We start from the raw sequence: 19,255 nt of genomic DNA, 5'->3' as shown, positions 1-19,255 counted from the left end.
TTTGAGACAGGGTCTTGCTTGTGTAGTCAAGCTCACCTCCAACTCTTAATCCTCCTTTTCCAATCTCCCGAGCTCTAGGGTTACAGGGTCACTGCCTTCCCCAGCTCCATAAGGATTATGAATGACACTCTGAAATTATGCCTCTCTGAGGATGGTTTGAAACCCTACCGGTCAGAAAGAGGGGGCTTCAGTTAGACTGGGTGAGCACAGCTATTTTTGTCTTTTCTGAGCAAGATGTAACGGGGGGGGGAGCAATAGTGTCTTTAGACCTGAGTGAGAAGCACACACGGGAGGACACAGGGCAGATCTGGCAGGGCGGTTATCAGCTGCAGGGCAGTGACAGGTCAGCGTGCCAGGCCACATCACTGCCCAAATGCCCCAAGGCTACCTGAAACAGAGGCCATGGCCACTGGGGGATTCCACACAGAGGCCTGTGCCATGCAGAGATGTGTGCGTGTGTGTGCGCATGTGTGTGCATGTGGAGTGTGAGTGTGTGTGCACATGTGCAGCGTGTGTGTGTGCACGTGCGTGTGTATATGTGTGTGTGTGCGCACGCATGTGCATGTGTGTGTGGCGGGCATGGATGAAAGGGTGGTTGGGGATACAGGGTGTCCGGCACACTACTGCTTTAAAGCAGTTAATCCTTTCTCATGTGGGACAGAGCATGAAGCCTTCCCCTTTTTCACAGTGAGGACACTGACCTGATGGGGGCTGAGCATAGTCCTGCTGCCCTGTGGGGAAGTTTCTCCTCTCCTAGGGGCAGTGTAACTCTTCAGCTCAGCTGTTCTACCTCAAGTCCAAGAAAAAACAGAGTAGCCGTTTTTTCCTCCCAACTCTAAGGAAGTAACTGCTTCTTCAAATTCTCCTCTCTTCTCCTCTCTTCTCCTCTCCTCTCCTCTCCTCACACAGAATCCTTTTAGGACCCTGCTGTGTGCCCCACTCTTCAAGCCAAGGAAATTGTGGGCTCTTCCCCTCCCATGCTGATACTGTTCTCCTGGAGACAGCCCCCAAACTGCACTCACTCCAGATTCTAGTCAAAAGTCCAAGGTCGTCTTTGCTCTGTTTTTGATCCACTGGGCATACACTGGGGTTCCTCTGTCCCTTCTCTGGGTCTATAAAATGGTTAAAACTCAGGGGACACCCTTAGCTCAGAGGCTCCATACTCTCAATGGATGCACCAGCCCCCAGAAACCTCGGCCCAGGCTACTGTTGGGAAGCAGCCAAGACAGCCTTGGGAGATTTCAGGGGAGCTTCACACTCATCCACACGATAGATCAATTCACTGGTCATGGGTGACCCGTTTCTGGACCCCCTTCTAATAGGTGGGGCTGAAAGTCTCAAACTCTAAAGCTGTGTGGGTCCTTCAGGAGACCAGAACCCACACTCCAGCTCTACGTGGAGGCAGCTGTCAATCAGTCAGTTATTACAAAGGACACTGATTACAGAGGTGTCCTGTGATAACAAGAGCAAATGTTACATGCCCTCTACCTCATCATCCTGCAGGAAGGCTCCTGGTGCCCCCCCTCCCCCCGGGCCTTCTGGGAGAGGAAACTCCCACCCAAGCCAGCGGACAAATCTCTTCAAGGCATGGGGCCACATTTCCTAAATCATTTCCTCTGCCATATTTTCTAAATCAGCAAGTGACTCTCACTCACTGGAGGGAGAACAGGCCCAGAATGCCCTGTTCTTAGCACATCCGTTAATCACTGGCATATGATTGACTTGTGATTGGGGTTTGACTAGCTGCTAAAAACTCCCAAGACCTGGGCATGGTGGGGCACGCCTTTAATCCCAGCACTCCAAAGGCAGAAGCAGGATGATCTCTGTGAGCTAAAGGCTGGCTAGGGCTATATAGTGAAGCCATATCTTAAACATCCTCACCCTCTCCCACCATCACCACTCCCCACCCCACCACTACCACCACCACCAAAACACCCAAGAGTTTCAATTATCTGTATTCTCAAATCGTTGACACTGGCAGAACAATCGCAGAGAGAGGGTAGGTTCCTGTGCACCATCCACCCAGGCTGTATGACAAACTAATGCTTTATAAATTATAATATATATAATGCTATATATATTCCTTCTCTCAAAAGGAAGAACATTGGCCTAGCCATCTGCGGACGCCACTAGATTTTAAGTTTTTCACTAAAGTGTCTTTTCTGTACCAGGACCCACTCGGGGTGGTACACCACATTCGAAGTTATGATGTACAGGAAAGCTCATTGCTCCAAAATCAGACCCAGCCAGAGTGGCAGAACAGGCCTCAGCAGAGCAGGGAGTGACCAGGAGCCAAAGACGGGGACCCCACCCCCAAGATGAACAGATTAGACTTCACTAGGGAAGCCCTGGCTACTTAACTTCCTTAGAAAGCTACCCTTTAGCCACACCCACAGAACTTAGTCACAGAGTCCTCTGAAGATTCCAAATCATCTGATCCTTCCATAGATTACTTAAACAAAAAACCTCATTGTCACCTAGAGAAGCCAGTGGGGACAAAGGTCACAGTCCTGAGATACTGTCATTAATCAAAGGGACTGGCTGCTAGGAGTACCATTTATTTACCGCATTCCAGAAGCTTCTCAAAATGCGACAGCAAAGGTCTCACGTCCAAGTTGCTGTTGTGACGTGCCAGGGAACCCTGACGTTTAGTTTGACACGTCTCCTCTCCCCACTGGGCACCTGAGCCTCAGGCCCATTCCCAAGTCTTAAGCCTACCACAAGGCCTGGCAGAGGTGGGCAGCTCAGGCTACACTGACTATCTATTTCCGACTAGCCTGGGTTGTGGGGTTCATCACAGGAGCCCCCTTTCGCTCTGAGCTCTGGTAGCTAATGAGTGGCCATGCGGGAGGAAGCACACACCTCTTGCCAAGTCCACTTGGTTCTTAAGGTGAAGCAGCACGTGCTGGTGTCTAACTCACCCAACACCTCTTCATGGAACACTAGCAATAGCCTAGCAGTTAAAGGTCAGACGAGGATTGCAAAGCCGTTTCTAGAGTTCTCGGGTCCTAGATACCCTCTGACTGTCTACAGTTGCACTAGCAGCAGCTTCTTCACTAAGTCACCCATTTGTTGGAAAGCCACAGCGCTCTGCACTGACTTCCCCTCGCTGAACACTCAGGTTCCCTCTCTTCTCCCCAGACTTACAACTACAGCCCTTTGGGTTTTATTCTCTACATCCAAATCTTCGTTTTTCAGCTCTGGAACTTTGTCCTTGAATTTCACATGCTCTCTCTTCCTGGGACTGACTATTTCCCCAGACGGGGCTGGAGCCCCTTCCTGCCCATTCTCTTCTGCTAACATTTCCTCCCCATCTAAGTGTGTGGGCTGCCAGTGGGGATCTAAGTATGGAGGGAAGGTGATTTCCAAGGTTCCAGAGGGCTGGATATGCTTGTGGCTCCATTCCAGCAACAGAGAGCTCTCTCCCAGGGACTTTCTCTTTCTAGGGGCCCAGGTTTCACACAAAGGGATCAAAGCTACAGGGAAGCGGGGACACACAATCCTCCTTGGTCTCCAGACCCGCCAGCTCCTTTATCAGCCCTACACAGTGGATGCTATTCCCCAGATCTGTATGAGTCTAACATACACGGAACCTAGGAGTGCCCACAGTAGGGTGCACTTGCTCATCCAGTTGGGGTCATTACCCAGGCAGCCTGCCTTGGAGGATTCTGGGATTGGCACCCCTTTGCGACTCAAGCCTGGCTCTCAGGATGGGCATCTGTACGCTGACTAGTTCTTCAGGTCTTGTATTCACCTTGGGAGCCTTCAGAAATGGCTGAGTGGATAATGGCAAGTGGTCCTGAGTTGCATAGGCAGAATGTCTGGGTTTGCTCTGGGTCCAGAGCTGAGCAAGGTGAGGGCATGTGGACCCTGCTTCCTTCTTTCCCTTGCTTCTGTGCCCCTGGTCTCCAGAGTAGTAGAGGGAGCCCCTGCCCGCACTTCCTGTTTGCCCAAGGTCAAGACCAAGGAAGGCTCCCACAGAAGACCCAAAGATAAGCCTCAGGGGCATCCTCACTATTGGCATGGGAACCCAGGAGGCTGGTGTAGTGGTGAGTGAGGTGCCTGACTTCCATACTCTTAAGTCACGTACAAAAGAAAGATCCTAGGCATGTTATTTATACTCTGGGCCTCTTTTTTCACACCTGAAATATGGGCATGAAAATTACCCACATTGATGCTGTTTTCCTGGAGGCTTTTATGTACTCGTGTGTGTGTGTGCGTGCGCACGCACACACACACACACACACACACACACACACACACACACTGATATGCAAGAAGCATTCATTAAATAATCACCCATTCTTTTTGCTAACTGTTCTCAGCTGCTTCTGGACAAAGCACAACGAGATACAACCAGTGGTCCTATTTAATGAACCGACCCACCCCAGGAAGATTCCGGATACCAAAAACAATGAAACAGCATCACAGATTCCAGCAGACAAAGAGGGGAGGAACAGAGCTGGTTACAGGTCAGAATTTCGTGCACAGCATTTAGGATCAAGGACTTGTGTCCCAGGTCCCAGCTGTGAGAAAGCCAGTGGACCGGCAGAAGCTTGGAAGTTGATCACCGCATTGCTGACCATAACTAATTACATGCTGTTTCAGGCACAGAGATCCCCACGAGTGTGGGAAAGCCATCACGGTGCTCGCCCACTGCATTTGCACGTTCAGAATCTAAAGTCCAGAGAATGAAACAAGCATGCACAAGACCTCAGGTGCTGTCCCTCACCTCAGGCGAACAGGTCAGGATTCCCAACGTTTCCCATGTCTTGAGAATGCAGGGCTCCAAGATGCACCTCAAAGCCCTGCCGGAATGTCTGAGAAGGGTCAAGGGATCTGAGTTTTTGAAAAGCCTTTCTAGGTAATTTGACTTTGCTGGGAAATACATGCTCTTTTTCACATCCAAGGATAGAGGGCCAAAGATACTGGGATGGGTTTGTATCGTGGGAAAGGGTATGCGGGGACATGGAGCTGTATTGTCTATGCGGGAACATGGCCTCGGTGACAAGCTGCAGATATTCTGAGAGGTGTGGAGACAAACTGAGGCTTGGGGTCACGAGGTGAGGGCAGAGCTGTGTAATATGCTTTTCCATAGCAAGCCCTCAGGTCTTCTCGGGAGTGAAGACATTGGTAGCTGTGCAGTGGCTCTGGGGCCCAGGCTGTGGGAGTCAGCACACTGCCGGGCACTTTCTAGGAACTTGGGTTTAAAGTGTCTGCTGTGGTCTATGGATCCCGGCCAAGTGGGAGTCACGCATGAGGGCCCACAGGTAGTGGCTGTTCTAACTCATTTAGGTCCTGCTCTTCTTAAGTCAGAATTTAGGACCGGGGCAGGAAGGAGACAGACTTAAGGTATAAGACTGGCCAGGACTCGATGGCCAAAGTCTGGTCAGAGTGTTCCCTTTACCCTCATGCCGGGCCATGGAACCCAGCGTAGCAGAAAGCATCTCTTTGGTGGGACCAGTTCCCACTTAATGCAAGCCAGAGGATCACTGATGGTTTCAGCTGGGTGAGGAAAGGGAGAGAGAGCAGGAGTGGGACGCCTTCCTCCAGGATGTGCTGGATCCAGACACGCAAAGTGCACTGGTATCCGCAAGTCCTATCTAGGCACTGAGTGCTACACAGACAAGTAAACAGAACACACAGAACACCTGGCCTGTGCCCTCACTTTTTGTGTTTCCTTTGGAGACCCTCCACAGGGGTGGCACCAGGACCCAGCTCTACAACGATTGGCTACATACATGGAACCCCTAGTGCATTCCTTGAGTCTACGAGCAATTCTGGCAGGGTCTGCCATAGTCATGGAGAGAGCAATGGGTGTGGTAAACAGATCACAGATGCCCTGGTCCACAGGCCTCCCTTTGGCCTGCAGCTCTCAAGGGCCTACTCAAGATTTAAGAGAAACCAAGGTTTCCAGTCCATTGTTCCCTAACAACGATAAAACAGGAGGTTGTCTTCTCCTTGCTCCGCCCCTCCCCGGAGTCTCATATTTAAGCAAGAAGCTCTCTACCCACCACAGTGCCTGGACACCACCGCTGAGTTTCTGGAAACTCTTTGCTCCCAACCCCCTTCAACCATGCGCCTCACGGCCTAGTGACAGACATTCCTCCCTTGCTGCTAAGGCCAAAGCTTGGCAGCAAACGGTGCCTGAGGCTACGTTTTAATTATTAGCTCCCGAGAGAGGGCCGACGCCTGCACCGCACGGGGGGTGCGGCTGGCGGACACAATAGCACACACCCACACGCACACGTACACTCAGGTGGACTCGGCGCGCCAGACTTCCACTAGGCTTCGAGAGTTTCTTAACCCCTCGCGGGCGCGGAACTCCAAGTGCATAGAGTTCGAGGCGTACTTACCGCCAAGACGCTTGGAGCCAGGAGCAACACTGTCACAGTCGCCAGCAGCAGCCACCTACACCGGAGAGGGAGGGAGGGTGAGAGGGCGACACGAACGTGCGGGCCCCAACTTGTCAACTCCTCAAAGTAGCATGTAAGCCCCCCTGCACCCAGGAGACCACGCAGAGGATCACTTACCCTCGCAGGGCATGGCCAGACGCTGCGAGCTTCACTCGATCCATGATCCCAGTCTCACTGCTCTAGGCTCGGCTCGTTCCCCTCCTAACCTGGAGGCAAGAGACAAAGCGGGTTAGCAAGGGTTGCAGGCAGAGGGAGCATCGTCACCGCAGCACCCTGACTCCGCGGTGCTGTCCCCTCTTTTTCCTTGCGGGGTGACTAAAAGTTCCGTCCCATCAGGAGACAGAGGAGGACTCTTCTCCGTAGGCCCTGGCTGAAGTCTCTTAGCCCATACAGCGCGATCCTCATTCCTCTATCTCCTTTCCATTCCGATCCAAGGCCTTTGCCTGCCCCCAGCGCTCCAAGTCCGAGACTTAGGGCCTGGGTCTAGGGAGCTTCCCGGGGGTCGCTCTCACCTCGGGGTTCCGAGTCAGGAGCTGCTGCCCGCGCGCATGGGCCCCTGCAGAAGCGCTGGCCCGCGCCACACCAGCGTTCCGGCCCTCCTGGTTCTGCTCCGGGGGCTCCGGCCTCCCGTCCCCAGTGTCCCAGACCTGTGCTTGGCCGGGATTGGCGAGCCAAGGGACTAAGGGGACTCAGGCGCGGGAGTTGCTGGGTGCGGAGCGCAGAGCCCCGGCGTTCAGACTCTCAGCGACACTAAGTCCCGAGCGGGCGCGCAGCCTCCGCCTCTTACCCGCGCCGCAGGGTCCTCCCCTTGGAGACGCCGCCCGCGCACCGCCGAGGGGAGGGGGCAGCGCCAACAAATTGGGGAGCTCCTCTGGCCGCGCGCTCAGGTCTCTGCTCAGAGCCGCCTCACCCGGGACGGTGTGCAGGGCTCACACCGGGCCCTCCGAGACTGAGCTGCTCGCCGCGGCTCCCGGGAACCGGACTGCAGTTCCCTGCAGTCCCCGTTGGTCCCCCGCCGCCCCGGGCGCGCCACCATGGGGCCCCGGTTCAGCTTCTGGCTTCTGCTGCTGCCCGCCGCCCTTCTGCTCCACGAGGAGCGCAGCCGGGCCGCTGCGAAGGTGAGTCCCCTGCGGGCTCCGCTCCCCAACCTCCCGCCCTGCACCCCCGGCGCCCCGCGAGGCCTCTTTGTCCCGCGCCCGGCGCGGTCAACCCACCCGGCCCTCGGGGGTGTCGCGGGTGGCATGGCCAGGTGCAGTCTTCCGGCGGGTCTCCGCTTATGGTCCCCGGGGGCTGCAGTCGCGCATCCATTACGGAACCTTCTTTGTTACGGGCAGGGTACGGGAGAGTTAGGATAGGACTGAAGCTTGGAGCGCACCGCGGTGGGGTGAGGGTGCCGGGGGAGCCAGGGAGATTTGAACTCTCACCGCCGCGGCGCTCAGCGGCGGGGCGCTCGAGTGGGTCTGGGCTGGAAGGGTGGGCACGCACACCCCACGCCGTTTCAGAGTCCCACACACATGTGCAAGGGGAATCGCTTTGGGCGTGTTTCTGGTTGTTTGGAGACTCTGATGGTTGAGGCCGAACAGCTCTGGGCCGTTTGCCTGGAAACATCTGTATTTTTGCTTTCCCACGACTTTTGTGTAGCCTACGGCACGCTTGAGAACAGACGAGGGCTCTTCTACGCATCCTTAAAGCCACTGCCTCAACTCTTGCCTTTTATGAGTGTGTGCCTGAAAATTATAACCACATTTAGACTTGAGTGTGAAACCAAAGAGAAACTCCATCACATTGTTCCCTGCGCAAATTGTTTTTTTAGTTTTTGTTTCCTCTGGTGCTGTGCTTGGCCGGGAGGGCGCTGGGAGATGTTTGCAGGAGCCAGACTTCCAGCTCTGGAGGAGCCCGGCCAGACTTTCTGCTTTCGCCTCTAGAGAATACACTTCAGCTGCCGCTGTGACAGCCATGCAGGCCCAAAGGCCACAAGGTGTGGCCTCTCAACAGTTTGCCTTCCCCCTCAAATGCCTCAAAATGATGTTTGCTACTTATGGGCACTTCCAATTCTTTTCTTTTTTTTTTTAAAAAGGCTGTTTAATTCTGCATTTTTACTTCATTTTTAAGAATTTCACCTTTTTTCTGCAGGAGCGATACTGATCAACTGTACTATAAATTATTAACTGTTAGATACTAGAATAGACTGGTAATATGTACTCAGGTTTCTTAATTAAGTTTTGCCTCCCTGGTGGCAGCTTCTTCATTGGCTACTGAAGAAGGATGATTGCATCAGCAACCAACTTCAGAGAATTCCCTCCCCGACTGTCCACTGTCCCGTCTCTCCCTTCCCCACAGGTCACTGTTTAACTGCCCTTTCTCATGGTGAGGGTAGTTTTTCAAAAGAGCAGGCTTGCTGGGCTGGGCCTGGTGGTACCTGCCTATGGGTTTTGCTGCTTGGAGACTGAGGCAGGAGGATCTCAAGTTCAAGGCCAGCCTGGGCTGCTGAGTGAGTTTAAGGCTAGCCCAGGCATATTCGTGAGACCCTCCCTAAAATGGAAACGTAGAAAGAGGCCCATGGACGTAGCTCCGTGAAGTGCTTGCCCAGCACATGCATAACCCTCGGTTCAGACCCCAGGGTGAAAAATATTGACCAAAAGATTTAGTGCTTCTAAGAAGACCAGGTTAAGCCATGGTAATGGAAAAGCACGAGCCACTATTTAGCTTCAGATTTTTCTGGATGATAGAGTTCACAAAGCTAACTGTAAGAGCTAACTTTGCTCCAGACACCGAGGACTTTAGAAGGAATGAGTCAGCCTCACAGACTCCCAATCTTCCTGGAGAAATCAAACGAACCCAATGTTGAGATCTGAGACTGTTTTACTTCCTACTGATTGTTCTACATGACCAAGTACATTCCTGACTGCTCGCTCTGCTCTATTCCTCAAACTGTCTTGAAGGATCTTCAGCAGTCTGGCCTGTGCCCCCCCCGCCCGCCCCTACCAAGACATTACCTTGGTATGGTGTTTGCCCTAAACTAGAAAACCTGTTCATGTGCTCATGACTTTTGGGTATATAAGAAGATCCATTAATAACAAGTGTCATGCTAATTTAGAAACCAGTGTCTTTTTCATGCTATCAATAACATTTTTGCCCTGCTCCTTCTAAAACTAGCTGCTAGAGATACCGCAGCAACCAGGTGGCTGCCATTGTGTGTATCCAAGTCAAATGTTTTCTAAGCACACCATTTAGATGATAAGATGCTGCAGTTCTGCCTGGCGATGGACCCAGGGTGATATACTTGGTAGGTAGGCACTCTACATGGGTGCCTATCAAATTACTCTTCTGAGTCTGACATGCGAACTTTCCCCTAAGTGTGGCCATGCCTGCCCAGCAGTCTTGCTGTCTCCTGACCATTAGTCACTTCTCTAGGGACCAAGTGACCAAAGAGCTCAAAGGAAAGGGAGATCAATTCCCATGCCAGCATGGCTCTCCTTAAGCTTGGCTTTAGATGAGGACGCTGATCTTCTATGTAAGCAGGGCGTATGGCTAAGCAGGGCCTATGGCTGGTGGGGGAGTCAGGGGGGAGGGGGGAAGGAGTGCTGTGCTGAAGAGGACAGTCCACAGTCCTCTTGCTCCTTTACAAGGAACAGTCCTGGAAAAGGGCAAGCACTTCTGAAACCAGCCAGAGGTCTGTGGATTAACCATGGGTGTGCCAGACTGGGCTCCACCAGAAGTAATGGCTGACGCTTTTGAGTTACCCAGTGGACACAGCTTGAGTGAGTTCAAGGATAAGGGTTTCATGTGTGCTTTTATTAAACACGTGGAGTAGGGTGCTTTTTAACCCCATGCCTCAGTTTCCCTTGCAGTCACTCCCATTCCTCCCCTTAGATGTACATTTTTGGTCTCCTTTATTCCACAAACGCAGCTGGAACACCCACTTCCTGTCCTGTCCCAGGCAGGCGCTGATCACCTGGCAGGTCCCAGGGAGTAGTCTGTAGCCCCGAGAACACAGACTGAGGAGCAGACAGTTTCACAACCAAGGGACCCGAAGATGCGAAAGACCTTAGTCTAGCTTTCAGGGACAGGGGAAACTTCTGGGATGTTGTCATCCCCGAAACCTGTGGGAGGCATAGGGGCTAGAATAAAGCCATTGGCTGTTGGGACACCGTCCTGTAGCACAGTGCAGGTAGGCATTTCCTGGCAGTTCCCAATCTCAAGGGTCATTGCCGTCCACAGTGACCTTGAAATCTCTCCTTGGAGACACCAGGAACCTTTGTTTCTGGGTTTAGCTGTTGGAGTGGTTGACCTTTGGTCTTTCAGAGCTCAGGAGGAGTGAGAGGGCAAGGTGTGAGCCATCGGAGATAAGGAGTGCCCAGCCCAGCACGTGACCAGTCCCTTCTCTCCAGGTTGGAAAGTCAAGCAGGGCTGACCTACTCAAGGCAGGAGTGCCTGCGGCAACTGATCCAGAAAACCTCTTTGGGTTTGGGCAAGGGCAGGAGGGACCTCACGAAAGCCCACATTATTCATTAACAGGAGTGGGCCTATTCCTGAGAATGCAGGGTGGGGGGCGGGGGAAGGGCTAACTGGCTGGGTTATTTAGTGAAGAGCTGGTAAAGATTCTACAGACAATGGAACCCGGGAGTCCTGCAGGACCACAGAGCCTTGGAGATAAGGGGAGGGCTTCAAGAAGCCACTTAGCACGAACCACTGTTAGGAAGGATTGTACAATGTTTGCCTGCGACAGAGCAGCCTCGACCAGTGATTGTTCCCGACATTGGAAACAGATTAACCTCATTAAAGTGTCTCTCAAGCGGGTTTGGCATTTGGATAAAGTAAGCAAGAACAACAATGGAGTGCCTAACATAGTATCTTGGCTCATTGTTCTTCCTGACCAGCAAATATGTCAGCCAGAGAACAATACCAAGTACGACTTCTGCCATTGTCCAGCACACAATGAAGGGGTCAAAAAATCAGAACTGGGTCATTGGGGATTTCTTCTGAGGTTTTAACTCTAGGATTCCTTTGGGGCTAATGTTTGGAATTCTATTACTCAGGGGCTTGGGTCTATCCTGTGCTCTCTGCCATTCTTCTCCTGGCCTCGTCCTAGGGTGCAGGGTCACCTTCCTGTTGGTTGACTGGGCACGTCTCTGGAGTAGGTCTCTGCTTCTTATCTTCTCAGCTGTCCATCTGATGCGTTCTCCATCACTCCTCCTGCCCATGCCCTCAAGCTCATAGAACGAAGCCTTCCCCTAGCTGTCCCCATTTAATTTTGAACTTGAAGTGTGTGCCGAGCTGAGCTCGTCAGCTTTTACCCGTTCTGCCGGCTTTCTGACACCCCACCCCTAATAACTGCGTTGACACATGGCTCTGAAGCTGTGCCCGTCTCTCCTCGCCCCTCCACATCTCTGACCCCCACGAGGCCTCCCGCTCTTGGCAGGATTGCCAAGCACTCTCTAACACGCTCCTTCTACAGTGTGGGGATGGCTGTCTTCTTCGGTATCGTGTAGGCGTGGCCCCCTTGGCTATGCAGACACTCTTAGCAGGGGTGCACAGGATGGATAAGCGTCATCCCCACTACCTGACATCATGCACCTCTCAGGAAGATCCCATCTCTCTGTCCTTAGGAGCTGACTTCTTTCTGATGCGCCCACATCTGCATGGTGTCTTCCCTTAGCCTGCTCCATTCTTCTGAACCTCCTCTTCTATAGAGTCAGGCTGGGGATGGGATTTTACCGTTCATCGTGATGAGACCTGTGGCTGTTGGTATCCTCTTTAAGCTCCTCATCCCTGTATATAAGGGGAGCATAATCCTAAGAGCCGTGATGGCCTGCCTGTTGCAGGGAAGCTGTGAGCATGAGGTAAGCAAACATCAGGAACGGCAGGTTTCTCTCTCTGCCACATAGGCATTGGCATCATCTTGGGGAGTTTGGTTCTGACATCACTGCCAATTATAAGATGCCTAAGGACACGTCTTTTTAAAGCACCTTAGCTGTGCTTGGGAGGGAGCCTGACACAGAGGTGGAGGCATGAGTTAATCACTGGTAAGTAATTGGTCCTGATGTTTCCAGGCTGTTTCCTCAGCATCCCCTGGGGAGTCCTGGTGGGGCTGTGTACTGGCTCATGGAAACTATGCCACGGTGTCCATCCTGTGGTATTATTAGAGAACACAAAGGAAAATGATAGCCAAGGAAGGTGTTTCCCCTGAATCTGGAATTCTGCGCAGATATTCCGGCACAGACTAAACACGACATGGAAACACACACAAGGCTGACCTCCCTGTGTAAATAGTTTATTCCGTGGCTCAGTAATGTTCATCATGGAAGCCTGACCAGGTTTGGCTTTTACACTGCACCATAAGCACCCTTCTGTTATCTGGGTTTGAGATCGCTCTTGGTGTGTGGGAAGTTACAATGGGAGTGTGGTGTCTGAGTCAGGTGTCATAGATACCCTCCACCTGCCGTAGGGCCTTTGTGTGCCGCCTTACAAGCTGCTAAGGAGCGTCTGCAGCCACCTCGTTCTCTGTTGCCCATGTAACCCACTGTTGGGATGACTGCAGTTCACAGTTAAGTCAGTAATTTGCTGTGTTTGCGGCCTTTCTTATTTGAGAGACAGCCGGGGACCCTGACTGTGAACTGAGAACAGTTGTAACCTTTCGTGTGCACCTGGGAAGCCCGTATGTGCGTATTCATTCCCACAAGGCTTTGCTGGCTAGAAAGGACACTGCTCTGCACGATTTCCTTTTCCTTTTCCTCTTCTTCCTATTGGTTCGGTTTTTTTAAGACAAGGGTTCTCTGTGTAGCCATAACTGTCTAGGACTCATTCTGTAGACCAGGCTGGCCTCGAACTCACAGAGATCCACCTGCTTCTGCTTCCTCAGTGCTGGGATTAAAGGCGTGCGCCGCCACCGCCCACCGCCACCCTGCAACTAAGTGCCGCATTCCTCCTGCAATTGATATTTAATTAGAATGGTTTAACTTTTTTGTTGTTGCTGTTAAATTTCTACTTTGGAAAATAGATACTTTTAGAAAGACAGATGTAACTAAGTCTTCCCAAGACATTTCTGTCACTTCCCTTCAGCCACTGTGCTGGATAGTTTTGTCACCCAAACTAGATTTATCTGAATGGAAGGAACCTCAGTTGAGAAAAACGCCTCCATGAGATCCAGGTTTGGGGCATTTTCTTAACTAGTGATTGACAGGGGAGAGCCCAGCCCATTGTGGGTGGGGCCATCCCTGGGCTGGTGGTTCTGGATCTGTAAGAAAGCAGCTGAGCAAGCCATGATGAGCAAGCCAGTAAGCAGCACCCCTCCATGGCCTCTGCATCAGCTCCTGCCTCCAGGTTCCTGCCCTGTTTGTGTTCCTGTCCTGAGTTCCTATGATGGTGAACAGTGGTGTGGAAGTGTAAACCAAATAAACCTGTTCCTCCCCAACTTGCTTTTTGGTCATGGTGCTTCATCACAGCAATAGGAACCCTAACTAAGACAGCCACCCAGTCTCTTTCTGGGAGCAATGGCTTTTCCTGCATAACAGCGGTAGACATGTATCTTTTTTTTTCCTGCAGGATAAACTTCACCTACCATTCTAATTTCAGGTCAGTACTCATTTCCTGTTCAAGCAGGTGAAGATGAACCCAAAGCTAACTCTTGTGATAGTTTTTCCCGTTTCTTACAGAAATCATCATGAATATATAATGTAGTGAGGGCTGGGCTTCTACTTCCTAGTATCCTTTATGTTCAGGCAATTATGTTTCCTAATTAGCTCTTAATTTGTAAAAAAGGGTTTTTAAAAATCTGGACCCAGGTGATTGTGGTTCACTTGGCATGGTGTTAGGAATGAAGCTCAGGTTCTCTGTGAGAGCAGCGGGCACCCCTAGCCACCCAGCTCTCTCTCCAGCCCCCATCAGCCCTTCAGTTTTAGAATTTTCTAAGAACACAATAGCATCTTAATGTGCAGAACTTTCACATAGGCGAGTGCTTTGCTTGTGCTCGGAGCAGCCTGCCCATGTCGGAGCTTAATGGATGGTGGTGGCATCATCGTTACTATGACTGTACACCAGGCTCCAGTAGGTTAATAACACAGACCCAGAGCGTGGTCCATTTATTAAAACGTCCTCTTGGAAAATCTATAACTTGGGTACTTAGCTAGAACCCAATGCGTATGTCAGAGGGGAGAGTTGGTTTGAATTCTGGTGACTTAAGCTGAGCCAGACAAAAGAAAAGCCTGTTTCTCTGTTAAGTCAATGTTAGGAAATCAGAAGCACGCACATATGTTTGGAAAGACAATGGGACACATCCAGGGAGGAAGGGACTAAGGGTCTGCCTTGCCCTGCTGTGGAGGTCCGTGTAGGCACACAGGCTCTGGTCTCCTCATGTGTGAAAGGCAGTGACCCTATTGATGAGGAGAAAATGAGCTATTGTTTGCAAAGCATTTATGCGGTGTGCAGTGCTTGCCTAGTGCCAAGCAATATTCTGCTTGTTCAATGAAAAGCCAACTCCGAGGAGTAAATAGCCAAGCAATGATGTCAGGAGGCAGCTGGGGTGGGAGGAAATCACTTGGATTATTATGTCAGCATCATGAAGCTGGTACCAGCATCAGCACCACCAAGGGATAAAGTGTACACACCCAGATTTCTGGATTAGCAGTGTGGGATGCACCAGAGGTTCTGACTTTTTAGCAGGGGAAGTTACTGGTCTAGAGACCATAGCTTCTGGCTGTTCTCTTTGCTTTTTTTTTTTCTAGGCAGAGGATGGTTGGATGATTATGTTCTGGCCAGAAACCCAGTACTATCAGCATGCCAACTTGTAGGGACCTCCATCCGTCTGCCCTTAGATGAAAACCAAACCATTGAATATGAAATGCCCCTCCTCATTCTTGTTTTCTTGATTCTTATTGGGGTTGTTATTGCTGACAACTAGCTGGGTGTGCTCCTTATAAGGTCCCAGCAGCATGCATGTGGGGTGTGAAGAAGCAGATACTGGAGAATTGATTTGCCCTGGTTCCCTGAGAACCCTTGTCTTCATAAGGAAATGAGCGAGCTGTTTCACAGGACTTTCCCTGAGCCTTGCTAGCCTTAGGGGTGGGCTGTAGGCAGCTCATCTACTGAGGGTGGCAGTGAGCATTTGTGTGGGGGTCAGCCAGGGTGGAGCCCAGCTGGGGTAGTGATGGCCTGTCTGCAGGCCCACACCACCCCCCTTTCCCTGGCCTTGGCCACCTGGTTCCCTGACTGAGAATATCTGATTTGTGTCCCATTACAACCAAACCCATTTCCTGGAGATTAAGGACCATTTGGGGTTAGCGGTTTAAAATAACTCCTAAATTTTGGTCAGGAAATGGCCTATAAAATTAAGACGAGGTTACCAAGGCAGGCAGGAAAATGGGTCAGTGCTGGGGAAAATATCCTAGCTATCAGATAGTCCTGTAGTCTCTGGATCAGACCCGTTTACTTTGGATGCATGTACGAACTCATCTCAGGATCAGGGGTGCTTGATTGGTGGGCATGCTAGGTTTCATGACGTTGTTTATGCAGTGGGTGAGTTCCTTCAATGCCCCCCTCATCTAGAGCTGGCCATTGACGGACACTTTAGCACGCAAGACCGGTGCCAACACCAGATGTTTCTTATCAATACATTACCCAAGTCTGACCCAGACGCCATTGGGCTTCTTCTTCATAATTAGATTTTGTTTTCCCAAATACTTGAAAATTCAGTGATTATATTTCTTTATTTTGGAATTCAGGCTTTTGAAATTTAAAAAAATCTTTTTAAAATAATAGTTTAATGTTCTCTTGTTGACTTTGGATATTTACTCATCTTTCATGGGGCTGTGACCCACTAATACATTCTGAGACACGGCTTTTTCTCTTCAATAAGTCCTTTGGGCATTGTTTTTTTTAATTTATGATTTTTTTTACATAAGTTATACTAAAACCACATCAAGAGCACCCCAGAATACAAGTGTGGAATAGTAGATCATGGGTGCCATATACCACTTCTTATCCTGGCTTTAAAAATTCACTCCACGACTGTGTGTCAATATTCGCTTTGGGTTGAAAAACCGCACAGGGCTCATGTTGTCCATAAACTTTGAATTCTGGTTTGTTCCTAAGCAAATGTCAGGGTGATTTTACTTTATTTTTTTTTTTTTTTGGTTTTTTGAGACAGGGTTTCTCTGTGGTTTTGGAGCCTGTCCTGGAACTAGCTCTTGTAGACCAGGCTGGTCTCGAACTCACAGAGATCCTCCTGCCTCTGCCTCCCGAGTGCTGGGATTAAAGGCATGTGCCACCACCGCCCGGCCAGGGTGATTTTAATAATGAGATGACACGATGCTTTGCTGAAAGTCACATGTGACGTCAGAAAGATCTCCCTCCCGCCAAACCTCTGCTGCGTTCTTTAAAACGAGCAACTGACTGGATAGTTGATCAAATAGTGCGACTAGTGATAGTCACCTAGATAATCACATGTTGTGATGGCATAATTTCTGAGTGCTATACTTAAGGTGTTCCCAGATGGAAACCACGGTGGAGATAAAACCGGCAAAGGGAGGCTGACGAAATGCGCACATTGCTCCCCTGGGCAAAGTGACAATGTCACCGTGCGCTCCGCATCTCCCTGGAGCTTCTGATGCCGCGCTCAGTTCACAGCTGTGTCAGAGGCTCCGTCTTCTGTAGACACCCTGAGTGGCAACTGTGCAAGATCAAAGTGTAGTAGGAACTCACGCTTTCGGGGAGTCCCTTTGAGACCCTTCCCTCTTAGTTTGGAGGGGTAGAAAGGGGCAGGTTGACCTGGGTCTGCCCAGTGTGAACCAGACTGGTGTGAACCAGACTGGTGGGAGCTGCCCACAGTTGGGCGGCAAGCACTGTGTTAGAATGGAGGCATTGGAGCTAATATCCTGTGGCTGCTGAGTCTAGGAGTCTCACCCTGGCGTGCTCCATGGCAGAAAATGCTATGGTAAAAGGCCAGTATGTCGGCTCTTACCGTGTCCAGTCCAGAGCAGCCAAGTTGCAGAAACAGCCTATCGGCAGACGAGTACAAAACAAGCATGGCAGACATGGCCGTGGAGCTTCACTCGCATTAACCAATGAAACAATGTCATTTGTCAGAAAATGCATGGAACTGGAGACCATGTCTTGAGAAAAGTCAGACTCAGAAATACAAACGTGTCCACTGTGAGTCCCTCCCCAGAAGTCCTGTCCACTGTGTGTCCCCGAAGGGCCGTCTTGAGACCATCAGACACTCAGAGTTGCTCCATTTTAAAAAGAGATTTTGAAATGTCTCTAGAGTAGGAGATGGGCTAGCTTAATTCTCTCCTCGGCAAAGCTAGCCATGGGAACTGACCTGGGTGTAGGGTGGATGAAGCCATCAGATGTAGAAATACCAGATGTAGAGAATGAGAGGATGCTTCAAAAGGCAGCATGTCCTGATGACGGCATGTGTCACAATAATGATGCAACAATATTGTCCTTTGCCTTAAAATTGCAGTGCTCCACAGCCAAGTTAGCAGGAGTGGCAGGGGTGGGTGTGGGAGAGGAGGGTGGTGTGTGGTGGGGAGGGGGGAGCAGGTGGGGATGGCATTACAGATCATAAGAAAGGGGATGCTTTCATAATCCCAGGCATGCGTTCTGGGGACCTCTGGTTACAAAATGCACAGTGGTCTTGCTGTAAAAGCTCAGACTGAATAGGCATGCCTATCATAGTCAGAGCCTGGTCCCAGCCACACTCTGACTTACAGCCATTGGGGGCTTGGTCACAGGTAACATGAGAGTCTTTTCCTGGGAGGGTACTCTCTGAGACCCAGGCATACCAGGTCCCGGGCAAGAGGAAGCTAATGTGTGGGTTAGGGATGGTGCAGCGGGGATGGGAAGCTCTTGCTATGGAAATCATTGCTGATGTCAGAAGAGAAGCAGGCCAGGTTCTTGGTGAAAGGCCCTCTGATTGTCCTAGACAGTAGGCAGCACACACGCCCTTCATCCTGCTGGTGAGAGGCAGGAGGAGGTGATGGGGTGTGAGCATCTGCTGTGAGATCTGTTACCGTGTGGAGCTGTTACAGTGGGTGGTGAAGATCCTTCACTGGACTTCTTAATTGATGTTTCTCTTCTGAAGTAAAAATATCAAGAGTGTAAACGGAAGTTTCTGTCCCATCTGGTCCCACAGCTATTCAGTCCCAAGGCAACACACACGGCTAGCTCAGTCGGCAGAGCATGAGACTCTTAATCTCAGGGTCGTGGGTTTGAGACCCATGTTGGGCTCCATCAGAAAGTGAGGGAGAAGTAAGATGATTTAAAGTTATTTTTTAATGTGTCCAAACCCCACTTTTGAACTGCAGCCCCGAGTCTGGGTCACTTCATCTGAGCTGAACTTGCTGTGTTGGATGGAGTAAGTGACCTCAGGTCAGAGTGACAGGTGATTGACGGGAGCTCCATGGTCTATTCCTACACCTGTGCAATTTGAGAGGCATTGGTATTAACTGAAAGCTGCCAGGCAAAGAGAAAGAATTAGGTTTGTTGCTTATTATTCTCAGCCTTGTGGGTAGCAGAGCGGCCACTTGCTGGCACAGGTTGCAGTTGCTCCTGGAACCAGGATGGGGACAGATAGGAGAGCCAGGGCAGGCTGCATTGCAAATTTTAAACAACATGGGCCTTCTAAACTTCTACTTTGCCAATGTCCTTGGAAGGGCTGACTCCCTACCACAGTGACACAGGAGAGAGAACCCAGTACTCAATCAAGAGGACCTGGAATGGAAGCCAACATCCTCAATAGAGTCGGACATGTTTTTCAGGGATGCTCTGAAGAAGAGGCCATTGTGGGAACTGAGATGGTGATGGTGATGATGGTGATGATGATGATGGTGATGATGATG

General features: G+C 50.9%; 2 protein-coding genes across 2 annotated transcripts in view; one reads left to right on the top strand and one right to left on the bottom strand.

The window, feature by feature from the left end:
* Col4a2 (collagen type IV alpha 2 chain) overlaps positions 1-7,313 on the bottom strand; it is a 137,131-nt gene extending 129,818 nt beyond the window's left edge. Inside the window, exons 1-3 of the mRNA XM_075986138.1 lie at positions 6,929-7,313; positions 6,534-6,622; positions 6,357-6,411 (exon numbers count right to left, since the gene is read on the bottom strand). Coding sequence (XP_075842253.1) covers positions 6,357-6,411; positions 6,534-6,577 — 99 coding nt within the window. The 5' untranslated portion in view covers positions 6,578-6,622; positions 6,929-7,313. The remainder of the gene's footprint in view (positions 1-6,356; positions 6,412-6,533; positions 6,623-6,928) is intronic.
* The window catches only part of Col4a1 (collagen type IV alpha 1 chain), a 114,080-nt gene continuing 102,051 nt past the window's right edge, over positions 7,227-19,255 (top strand). Inside the window, exon 1 of the mRNA XM_075986139.1 lies at positions 7,227-7,534. Within this exon, the coding sequence (XP_075842254.1) occupies positions 7,451-7,534 (84 nt within the window). The 5' untranslated portion in view covers positions 7,227-7,450. The remainder of the gene's footprint in view (positions 7,535-19,255) is intronic.

The sequence above is a fragment of the Microtus pennsylvanicus genome, chromosome 9 (genome assembly GCF_037038515.1).
Source record: "Microtus pennsylvanicus isolate mMicPen1 chromosome 9, mMicPen1.hap1, whole genome shotgun sequence".
Classification (NCBI taxonomy): domain Eukaryota; kingdom Metazoa; phylum Chordata; class Mammalia; order Rodentia; family Cricetidae; genus Microtus; species Microtus pennsylvanicus.
The sequence above is the reverse complement of the archived record's forward strand: the minus strand, read 5'-3'. Positions and strand labels throughout refer to the sequence as shown.